The sequence below is a fragment of the Notolepis coatsorum genome (genome assembly GCF_963971535.1).
Source record: "Notolepis coatsorum genome assembly, chromosome: 13".
NCBI lineage: Eukaryota > Metazoa > Chordata > Actinopteri > Aulopiformes > Paralepididae > Notolepis > Notolepis coatsorum.
In genome coordinates this window covers 66,645,031-66,657,204 of record NC_140177.1, presented here as the reverse complement: position 1 = coordinate 66,657,204, position 12,174 = coordinate 66,645,031, and the positions used below count along the sequence as shown (strand labels likewise).

Here is a 12,174-nt window from a genome sequence, read left to right as displayed (position 1 = left end):
ATACAATACGGCTCAATACAAACAATTGTTAAGGGAATGCAGACTGTTGTAGCTTGGACTGGGGTCCTTATAACAATAACTTGACAACACATAAGTAGCTGCAGCTATTTGGTTTGGGACAGCTCTGCTGTCACCGGAAGGGCACGCAGATGGTATCTACTGCGCATGGGCGTTTTCGCAACAACGGCTCCGTGCTGACTACACGGCTGTTGTCGGCACGTTTTTTAGGGGTTCTCCAAAACGCAAACACAATTTAGCGTTTCAGCCGTATCTGCAAAAAAACGCCAAAAAACGCATTTCTGTGTAATAGGGACATGAAACGTATTCAAAAACGTATAAAAACGAGCACAAAAACACTGTGTCTAACCCCTGCCTAAGGATCAATGGGTAGGAATAGTAGAGGAGATACAAGAAATGGAGAGAATCACACATATGCTGAGGCTACAGGATGAGAAATTCAAATCAAGATGGGAAAAATGGGAAGACTATAAGACAATTAGAAACGACACCACAGAAGAAGGACAGGAACTAAGAGAAGAAACTGAAATGTAAATATACAATGTAAATACAAGGAAGGTCAATGAACCCATGTCATATTCTATTTTGCTTTTCTTTTTTGTTCATTTTGTTTTATGTCTAATGTCTTGTTGTTTATGTACATCTGTTGAAAAATGAATGTTCAAAAATCTAAAGAAATGCAAATAAAAATTTAAGTTTAAAAAGAAAAAAAAATCTGAAAGCGTAAACTGTTTACATTGTTTGAATAGGTAATATATGTACTTATTTGTAATACGAACACATTGTACATTGCAGATACAATGAGTAAATATATTACTTATGGCTATAGCATGACGTAGGTTTTTTCCTGTGGTTGATTAGTACTTTATTTACATATTTTAAGCACGACTGGGCTGGTCCTCTACACCCACTCTCAGCAGGCTCAACAACACCGCTGTGTCACTGTTACCAACAACTTCTCTAACAACAATACTACATCAACATCTACATGATCACAAATACAGCAACAACATTTACAACATTGCCAACATCAACAAATATTGACATAATAGTTTCTTCAGGATAAAACGACGAGCCATTTCAGTCTTCCTGCAACTAAACTGGGAGGAACATTTCTGTAACGGCTTAGACAAAACTATAATCTTTGTCGGTGGTAAACGGGGCCCCTCCTGAGTCCTGAGTGATTCCATCTAACCCTAAATTACATCTGGTTCTATCTAGCATCCCAGCTTGCTAGCGCATATTCTGGATAATGCTCTAGCTAGCTGGGATGCTGCTGCGGCCAAGTCTGCCGTTGTTTTGAATTGTTTTGTTGATTGACTTTTCTTTTCTTTTTTTTTGTGTACTGTATTTCACAACATCGCCTGAAATGGAGTCTAAATAAAGGATGAATGAATGAAAGTTCTACTCTATTCACAGGATGCTTACAGCAAATAAGCCGACTTTTTTTTTTATTATTATTTTTACACATTATACAACAGTTCAGTTCATTGTGACGCCAAAGCGTCACACTGTTAGGTGTTGATCGGACCCCTGGTTTTCCCCTCCATGGAACTGTGACTGTTCAGGGGGAACATCTTCCACACAGACTCCATGTCCATCTTCTTCCGGAAGGTCTCCGTGGTGAAGTAGTACGCGATGGGGTCCAACACGGCGTTGAGACACGCCACCATCAGGCTGTAGCGGTACGCGAGCAGCAGGCGGGTCGGCACGTCCTCTCTGTGGAGATAGAGGGCGGCCAGGATGGAGTGGTACGGGAGGAAGCTGATCAGGAAGATGAGGAGGCTGGCAGCGACCATCCTCTGGATCTTCCCCTCGTCGATGAGATCCGTCTGGGCCACGGCGCTACGCCGGACGGCCCGGATCAGCCCCCAGGAGCAGATGAGCATCGCGGTCAGCGGGATGGCGAACCCCACGGTCAGCGTGGAGAACACCGCCCCGGGCTGCATGGCGTAGACGGGCTGCTTCTCGAAGCAGTGACCCTCCTCGTCCTCCGTGTTCCCCTCCCCCCGTTTGGAGAGGTAGGAGGGCAGGCCGGCGCCGATGGTGAGCGCCCACACGCCGAGGCACACCAGCGGGGCCTTCTTCCGTCCCTCCCGCACACGGGACGACATGGGGAAGGAGACGGCCACGCAGCGGTCGAAACACATGCAAGTGAGGAGGAAGATACTCCCGTACATGTTGACCAACAGCGCCAGGCCCATCCACTCGCAGATGTTCTGGTTGAGGCTCCGGTAGCCGAGGTGGTGGTAGATCCTCACCGGCAGGGTCAGGACCAACAGGAGGTCGGCCAGAGCCAGGTTGGTCATGTAGACGGTGGTGTGGGACCGGGACTTGGTGTAGCGGAAGAAGACGACGAGAGCCACGAGGTTGAGGACGAGGCCCACGACGAACACCACGCCGTAGACGACGACGAAGACAACGCTGGCGTCCGTCACAGTGCCGAACGTGGTGTTATTGGACATGGTGATCTGAAGTGATGGAGAGAGAGAGAGAGAGGGGAGGGGGGGGGTGACACTGTAGCTGGGAGAGATAGAATAGGGTAGAAGACAGGCACGTGCACACATAGAGGCCAAGGGGTGCTTGAGCACCTGCCTTTTTGAGCCTCATCAAAAAAGTGCCCTTTTTGAAAACAAAAACAAAAAAAAACGTTTTTTATTTAATTTTTTTTTTACCGTTACGCATATAGACTGCCCTTCCAACTGAAAAATGTCAGGATAGAATCAAAATATTAGGTAAAGAGAGAGAGATGGCCCATATTCCATTGCAGTTTGCACGGCCTCCTCAGCGTGCCTCTCCGCGGACCTATATATTTTATGCATAGCGTGGGTGGTGATGATGATGATGATAGAAACCGCTGTGGTGCATACAGTTGAATGCTGGTATTACACTCATTGAGGGACACAAAGAAGTCAAGTCCGATGGGATTTGGGAATCTCAAATACAAATCCGGATTGGAATAAAAAATGCATTTATATTAAACAATACAGAATATACAGCACTTATTGGGGTCTGTAGGGTAAGCACTTATTCCCTCCCCCCTGAACATTTATGGAGATGTATGGGCCTTTTAAGTCAGTGATAAAAGTGTCTTTCAAGGATAAGTGAGCTCCTGCACTGATTATTATAGTTCAATATTCAATATTTGATCACCAAAACCCCCCAAAAAGCATAAAAAGGGGGCCCCCGCCCGAAAAGGGCCCTTAAAGATCGCGCTCGCGTGCTACGCACGCTCGGTTAATATATACACACAAGTGTAGTGCCCTTTTCAGCCTTTGAGCACCTGCCCCTCTAAAGTCCTGTGCACGTCCCTGGTAGAAGAGGTGTAGAAGACTGAGGGGAGGGTGTTGACAGATACACGAGGAAGAGATCAGAGAAATAAAAACCATTATAATCAGCACATGTCTTTTCTATACACTGCCTTGAACACGACGATGCAAAAGGAACAAGCATTTCCTGTGAAGACACTACGTTTCTAGTAAGAAAAAAAAAGGGTGACGAGGGGAAGTAAAACTAACAGCCTCTGGAAACTATGAGGTCCTCCCCTCCCTCCCCCCTTCCCTCTCTCTAACCATCCCTAATTAATATCGTCATATAAATACTTCTCAAAGGTCAGTGAATACCACGATCACAACACCAGAGGGAGCTCCACAAATCATGTTAAACCCAGATTCGGCTCAAACAAGGGACTAAACACGTTTCACAATTATGCCACAGCAATGTGGAACGCCCTACCCAAAGCTGTAAAGGAATGTGAATCACTACCCACTTTCAAAACCGCTCTCAAAGAACACCTACGGGAGACTGCAATTAGAAACTGGCCCCCGTAAATGTCCACCCCCCCCCCCTCCCTATGCTTGCACCTTGCACCCCCCCTGTATCTGTATGTTGTGTATGTCATAAATGTCATGATGAATTGAAAATGGGGGACCCTGATGTAAACTAGACGAAAGTCTTTCTCTGGTCTGCATCCCCTTAACAATTGTGTGTATTGAGCCGTACTGTATTCTACCCATTCTGCAATCTGTTAATAAAAATTTTCAATCAATCAATCAAACCATTTCTTGTCTCTTTTTCTCATTCTCCTCTCCTCCTTAAACCTCTTTCTCTCTCTCCCTTCCTCTATCTAAACTAATTTGTCACGTTCACATACTTATTTCATCTCAGAAGAATGGCGTCATGAATTGTTAAACCCTGAGTTGGATTCAACAGTAACACATTGCATTTAGGGGCACAAATGCCATATGTTGGTATATGTTGACAAAGCCTAGTGACAAATAGAATTGGGCTTTTAGAATGGGAGGTAAGTAGGCAGAAAATAGGGATTTTTAGAGTCAATCAGTCAGTCAGAGAATTGATACCCTTTAAAATCTCTTAGTCACACGAATAATCCACGTTCAGGCATGAATATGGGTTTGTAAGCTCAAAAGTGAGGAAGTAAACCGTTATAAAGCACATTTCAGTACAAAGTGCTTCACGAAGATAAGACCAAAAATAAATATAGGATTTTGTGAGCTTTTGAGAACTAATCCAGCTGAGGAAGTAGTGGAGTAAATATATGATCAATTCATTTCAAGTGTAGGCTAGTGGAGTCCAAGGAGAAAGATCCCAGGAATGCCTCAAAACTGTTCTCAAGTTCAAGTATGGACCACTAGCCTAGCTGTTGGCCAAAAACACCTCTCCCGGAGTCAGACAAGAAGATAAATAACAATTTCTTCCAATCTCCTTCAATCTCCTCATACTGCTTTGGCAATGGACTGTACCTCAGGAAAATGGACAGAGGTGGACAATGGATTCAAAACTCATACAGTCATTTCAAACTGCTTCTTTCCTCTTCCCTCCTATAAACATACACACGTGTTAAACCACTGACCTATACACGCACATGCCCCCCCCCCCCCATCACACACACACGCACGCACGCACACACACTTTGTATGAGTAAAAAAACTCATAACTCACACAAACCCATAAAGTAGCAGAGGGTAAACTCACCTAAACTCTGTTTTACCTACCTTTATATATATTTTCTTTTCTTTAAGCGAATATCTTAATGGTTTAAATTAATTGTAAATACTATAGTACTAATAACCGTAACTAATTATCGATTGATGCAAGTTACATGAATTTGAAAATAAAACTAAATAATACCACCTGAAGAATAAAATAGGCATATACAGTCTGCCTGTTTTGTTCTTACAGTCTAGTTTACACAGCATCTACTGCATCATTGATGATAATAAGGCTAATTCAGTGATCCTTATATTATATTATAAAAAAAACTGTATATCTCCAATAGGCCATTATAGGGATGAGTATGTTTACCTGCTTGCTGTTCTACAAAGTAGTAGATTCAATTCCTGGAGACGATGAAGAGAAAGAAGATGATGATGATGAAGAAGAAGACGACAACGATGAAGGCATGTGCTAATCCCAAATGCTGCTGTGCATTAACCCCCCTTGTTGCATCTCTGACTTTCAGACAAGTAGACCAATGTCTGTCTGTCTGTCTGTCTGTCTGTCTGTCTGTCTGTCTGTCTGTCTGTCTGTCTGTCTGTCTGTCTGTCTGTCTGTCTGTCTGTCAGTCTATATCGTTTGGTCTGCCCGACAGTGTGGTCTGTGTGGTGTGTGTCACTCAGTCACTGAGTCTGTCAGTCTCACTCTCTGTCAGTCTATGTGGAACATGTCTCTCTCTCTCTCTCTCTCTCTCTCTCTCTCTCTCTCTCTCTCTCTCTCTCTCTCTCTCTCTCTCTCTCTCTCTCTCTCCCCCCTCTTCCCCTTTCTCTTATCTGTTCTTCTTGCAGGTCTACTTGCAGTGTTTTCACACTGGCTTTCGTTCTGTCGCCCACTTCTTTCATTGCTCTCTCGCTCCCTTCCTATATCGATTTATCTTGTCTATTTGTTCATTCAGTCTATCTCTGCTTCCCTCCCTCACTCTCTCTCCATCAGTATCTCAATTAATCCACGCAGATCTACTGATAATGTTTATTTCTTTTGTTTTCTTTGGCGGGGGTCAGTAACTGTCAATAGCCTACTGCACGCCAAGCGCGCACTCTCTCTCTCTCTCTCTCTCTCTCTCTCTCTCTCTCTCTCTCTCTCTCTCTCTCTCTCTCTCTCTCACACACGCACACGCACACGCACACGCACACAGAGCCTCTCTTTCTCTGTTACAGCTTCTATAAAAGGGGGACAGTCAGTGAAATTTATAGGGCCGAATTCTGCCAGAAATGGCCACTTACTTTACGTGACTGGAATGTGAAGAGGTCAGTGATGGTTTGCTCGCGTCGGCCCAGTAATGGCAGCTGCAGTTACTTGCTAATCAACAGTGAGGCTTTTTTTTATGTTCTGTTGAATTTACTGACATTACAGACCACAAATCAGACGTTTGTTGTTTGTTGTTGTGTATGTCATAATAAATGTCATTATGAATTGACAACGGGGGACCCTGATTTAAACAAGACAAACGTCTTTCTCTGGTCTGCAACCCCTTAACAATTGTGTGTATTGAGCCGTACTGTATTGTACCCATTCTGCAATCTGTTAAATAAAGTGTTCATTCATTAATTCATTCATACATTGATTGATTGATTGATTGAAAAGTTTATTAACAGATTGCAGAATGGGTACAGACTAGTACAGTACAGCTCAATACATACAATTGTTAAGAGGATGCAGACCTGAGAAAGACTTTCGTCTTGTTTCCATCAGGGTCCCCCATTTTCAATTCATCATATGACACACATGACATACAGATAGACAGTACTGCTACATCTATACATTTATGACATACCAGATTTTCAAATACAGTACTGTTTGTGATACTAAAAAAATCCAGAAGAAGAGTATATACATTTGACATAGAAACTGTGCATTGGGGGAGGTTGGGGAGGTGGGGTGGGGCTGTACATTGGAGGTGGGGGGGGGGGGGGGGTTGGGTAGGGGGGGGGGGACACTGTACATTGGAATACTGACATACATTTGACATGGAAACTGTAACTGAGGGGTACAATTCCCTGACTGTATTGATAAGTATGGTATTATTAAACCACTACCGCTTGTACTTTAACTTCTGGCCATCCAGTACATGATATAGATATGATGAACACTTTCCCACCTGATGAAACGAAGTCCACACAAATGTATAAATCGAATATTTTATATAGCAAAGGGTATATACAACGTTCACTTAATGACATTTATGATTTGAAATGCACTTGTAAGGCAAATGAGTATTCGTAGGTAAATCAACATTGAATGTCCAATCTCTGGTTACGCAGGGAGCAAGTATACAACCTGGTTCTTTAGGGAACTATAGCGATGGTACTTAAATGATTATAGCTGGATACACTAAAGGGGGGGGGGTCCCGCTGGTTGTAAGACAGTAGGGGGGGTTAGGAGAGCCGCTGGCGGTATCCCATCTGGCGGACGATTTCTTGGGAGAATTCAGAGTGCTGAACACGGTGCCCACAGAACCTCGGTCCGCAGATGAATACAGCTGGGCCCTCTGGTGGACGGTAGCTGCCGGTCCACAACGAAGAGACGTGAGGCGACCTCACTCGGGGTAGAGCGCCGTCTCACCTGGACTCCTCTCGGGGGGGTAGTTCCAACACTCAGCAGTGTTGGCCGTTATCCATGGAATAATCAAAGCACCCAAAGCATGTAGATAATCCAAGCCGTGGAAGGCTCGCCGTCGTCCGGGTAAAGTAATCCAATGTACAGGTCCACTCGTCCTGGCCCGGAGCTCCTCGGATGCAAGCACCACACGTGGTCTGCCCAGCCTGGTTAAGACTCCAGATAACGTCAGGAACGATGGGGGTACTGCTCACTTTATAACTCTAACCGAACGATGCACCATACATAATAGACTATTATTAACTTAATAGAAATACGTCCCACTCGACGGTATAGTGCCAAACTATGACTAAACTATTAATCCACACGATGTCTCAATGCCTATTCTGAGGCCAAGTAGGCCTTACTGCACCACACGTGCGTCGTGGGTGAGGCTTCGCGTCTGTTACTAGGTTGGAGGGTAAAGGACTAATGGACTAAAAGAAAGTTCTACTTTACTTGCGCCATATATATATGCGCTGTGAACAAATAGTACCATTCGTATTTCGCCAGACGTATTCCTACGCGGAACCGGGCTTGCCACGACATGTTTGTCGGCACGATTGAACTTGAACCAAGGGGCATGGCTGCTGGCGCCAGGTTCTCGTCCAATGGTAGAATGAAACTATTATGGGCTGTTAGTAGACTAAAGGGATATTCAGTGCATATTGTACAAGGAATATACAGGGGATATCAAACGATATACAAATACTATTAAATATATATCCATAAATAAATATATATATTCGGTTTAATCTGATCCTTCACAACAGCCGCCCCCTAATTAGTCCCACCTAATTAGCTAAGCAGAGACAGATTAACCGCACTGTCTACCACTCAAGGTCCGCTGTAAGGGTCAGTCAACTCACAAAGTCATGGGGTCATGGTCATCATCGATAGTGTCTGGGAGTCGGGGCAGTTCTATTAGCCTCGCCACGGGTCGTGTGTAAGTTCGCCCTTGGACGAGCACTTCAGCTGCTCGGACCTTGCCATCGGCACCGGTGATCACTTTGCTTACGCGGCCAGCCGGCCACATAGCTCTGGGTAGTGACTGGTCGATAATCATGACGACTGTTCCTTCTGTCAAATTGTCTCTCTCTTTTACCCACTTCTGGCGGGTCTGTAGAGACGGTAGGTAGTGGAGTAGGAAGCTGCTCCAAAACTTGTCAGCTAGTACTTGACTGTACCTCCACATTCTTCGGCCGTTCGCTTCTTCAGGCCTGTACATTGTCTGGGGTAGCGCGGGGTCCAGCCGCTCCATTAAGAGTGTGTTGGGGGTGACTGGGTCGACATCTGCTACATCACTGGAGACGTAGCCGAGGGGCTTGGAGTTCAATACTCCCTCGATCTCCGTGAGGACTGTCATTAGGACTTCTTCCGCCACAGTCTGGGCCCCAAGCACGGCGTACAGGGCTGTCTTTATAGAACGTACTTCTCGTTCCCAGGTTCCACCGAAGTGGGGTGCGTTCGGGGGATTAAACTGGAAGTCAATCTGGGATGGAGCGAGGTGGGTCTTAAGTTCTGGGCCCATAGCTTGGAAGCTCTCTCTCAGCTCTCTTTCTCCGCCTTTGAAGTTTGTCCCGTGATCAGACAACAATGTAGACGGTTTTCCTTTCCGTGATGTGAATCTTCGGAAGGCCATAAGGAATGAGTCTGTGCTCATGGTCGGAAGGAGTTCGATATGTATCGCTCTGGTGGTCATGCATTTGAATACAATACCCCACCGCTTCTCGGTTCCTCTTCCTCTCTTTATATACAACGGGCCATCCGGCGTATGCTGGGCTGCGCGCGCCACTTTCGGCAGTCTAGACAGGTTCGCTGGAAGCGTCGCACCGCTTCTCTTCCTTGAAGTATCCAATAGCGACGTCTGATCTCCGCGAAGACTCTCTCTGCTCCTGCGTGGTGTACATCCTCGTCGTATTTCTTTATGATCAGCTCTGTGACCTTGTGTCGGCTGTTCAAGACTATCGGGTACTTAACGTCATCCGGTAGATCGGGGGCTCTCCGCAGACGACCACCCACTCTGATGAGATTATGGGCGTCACTCTCGGGTGCCAGGTGGAGCAGTCTGCTGTCTGATGGGACGGGCTTTCCTCCCTGTAGACAGTCTAGCTCATCAGGGAACGAGTCTCTCTGGGCTCGTTGTAGTAGAAGAAGTTCTGCTTCTTCGTAGTCAGCTGCTGAAATGTCAGTGGTGGACAGAATCTCTGGGTGGTGCCACAGGAATGTCTTTAGCTGCGCACTCTGTAGGGTAATGCAGTCATCTATGTTGGGGTCTGTGGAGGCGACTGTGCTCAGTCCACAGAACATAGGTTTCTTGTTCTCAGCCTCCTCTTTACTTGCTTCCCGTGGGGTGGGCGTAGGCCACTCTTCTTCCGGGAGCTTGAGGAATTCCGGTCCGTCACTGTAGATGTTGCGACGGGTGAGGTCATCTAGGGACATTCCCCGGGTGATGACGTCAGCTGGGTTGTGTTTGGTGTCCACATACCGCCAGCTCGCTGCTTCTGTTAACTCTTGAATCTCGGTGACTCTGACTCCCACGAAGACCTTGTATCTGCATGAATCAGACTTGATCCATGTGAGTACTGTCGTGGAATCTGACCACAAGATTGTTCTGTGCACCGGAATGGTGAGTTCACGTTGGATTAACGTGGCTAGATGCGCTCCTGCTAGGGCTGCGCAGAGCTCCAGACGCGGGACAGATTGCTGCTCTCGTGGGGCTACTCCCGAGCGAGCCAGGATGAAAGCAGTGTGTATCTCTCCTCCCCTCTCTTGGGCATGCAAGTAGGCCACCGATCCATAGGCTACTTCGGAGGCGTCACTGAAGACGTGTAGATCCATCTTGCATGTCTCTGGCCTCACTGTGGGTGGGAAGTAGCTGCGGCGTATATTGACGCCTGGGAGTGAGCGGAGTTCCGTCTCCCACTCTCTCCATGTGGAGGCAAGGTGTGCGGGTATTGGGTCGTCCCAGCCCTGGTCCTTGTCCCATAGTGCTCGTACAATCATCTTTGCCCTGGTGGTGTAAGGTAGAATACATCCCAACGGGTCATATTGTCTGGCGAGTGTTCTGTACACACTCCGTCTGGTGGTCGGTGTGGCAATGTATGACGCCGTGGATGGCTGATACATCGGCGAGCGTTGGGGGAGAGACCTCCTAGGCGAGTCTCCTCTTGCGCCTCTCTGTGGGCTGGTACCGGCAGGGTACCATGGCCCGCTGGTCCAGGTGCTATTCCTCGGGGCTGGTCGTGCGTCATGCTCACCCGTGAATAGAGTCGGGGGTCTGTAGCGCAGCGCCGCGGGGGTATAGCCTGGGCTGTACTGGACCTCCTGGTCCGGTGGAGTACTGTGCTGTCGTCGGGCTTGGTTCTCCTCCTCTCCCTCTTCTTCTTCTATCAGGTCCTCTAGATCCTGTAGTCGTTTATTTCGCTTCTCCGCAGTGTATGCCGCTCCTTCCTTGTAGCTGGGTCTCGCTTGGACCGGTCGGGGAAGGGGGTCTGCGGGGGGTATAGGCTTGGTCTGTTGGTCAAGTTCAGGGTCGCTTGCTCGGTTAGGAAACGCTGCCCTTGACTGTTGTCTCGACGAGTTCCTTGAACCCCTGGCGGAGGGAGAGGGTGTTGCCCTGGGGATCAGCCGCTCCATTAGCCGCGCCCGTAACTTGTTGCGCTCGGCTTGTAGTCTGTCGCGCTCGCCCTGTAGTCTGTCGCGCTCGGTTTCGCGCTGGATGAGATCGATGTTGCGCTCTGCTTCTCTTTGGGCACCGTCAGCGGCGCGCTGGGCTTCGGCGGCGGCGCGCTCTGCTTCTCTTTGGGCACCGTCAGCGGCGCGCTGGGCTTCGGCGGCGGCGCGCTCTGCTTCTCTTTGGGCACCGGCAGCGGCGCGCTGGCCGTCGGCCCGGTCTCTTGCCATATTCCCTTCCGTCTGAAGGCGTCTCATCTCCAGGCGTATGCGCTCTTCTTCGCTCCGTTGCTGCGCTTGGAGTTGTTCGCGCTCGATAAGCATCTGTGCTTGGAGTCGATCGCGTTCGCCCTGAAGTCGATCGCGTTCACCCTGAAGTCGATCGCGTTCGGTAGAGGCTGTCAGGCTGACGAGGAACGCCTGTTGTAGCATCCTCTCCGCTTCGCTGGGGGAAGACGGTTGTAGAGGTGAGCCGCTCCTGGGTGAGCCGCTCGTTGGGGAGTCCTGGAGCTCTATTTCCTCGGCGCTCTCCTCCTCTTCTTCCGTGCAGAGTTCTCTCTCTGTAGGGTTGTCTTCCTCCCGGGGCTGGTCGGGGACTACTTCTTCGGTATTGGCGGGGGGTAAAGGCATGTCAGCTCCCTCCTGGTCCCCACCGTGAGCTTGGTCAGTTACATTAGAACCCACTAGGGCCTCTGTGGTCGGGGAAACCTGGTCGTTAAGGTCAGACATAATTTTACTTTCTACTTTTACCGCGTTTACCGTTTGTAGAAGGCTAGGTAGTTGACTGACAGCGTAATCCTCTAAGTACTGAGGTGGCTGTCGTCTGCGCTGCGGGCGTTCTACGTTAGGAGGACCGTTTCGTGGAGTGTT

At 47.9% G+C, this 12,174-nt stretch overlaps 1 protein-coding gene across 1 annotated transcript in view; it reads right to left on the bottom strand.

Annotated features, from left to right (window-relative positions):
- Positions 1 to 1,532: 1,532 nt before the first annotated feature.
- Positions 1,533 to 12,174, bottom strand: part of LOC311239385 (lysophosphatidic acid receptor 6-like) — a gene marked incomplete at both ends in the record, with an annotated part of 35,164 nt that continues 24,522 nt past the window's right edge. Inside the window, one exon of the mRNA XM_084327692.1 lies at positions 1,533 to 2,489. Coding sequence (XP_084183818.1) covers positions 1,533 to 2,489 — 957 coding nt within the window. The remainder of the gene's footprint in view (positions 2,490 to 12,174) is intronic.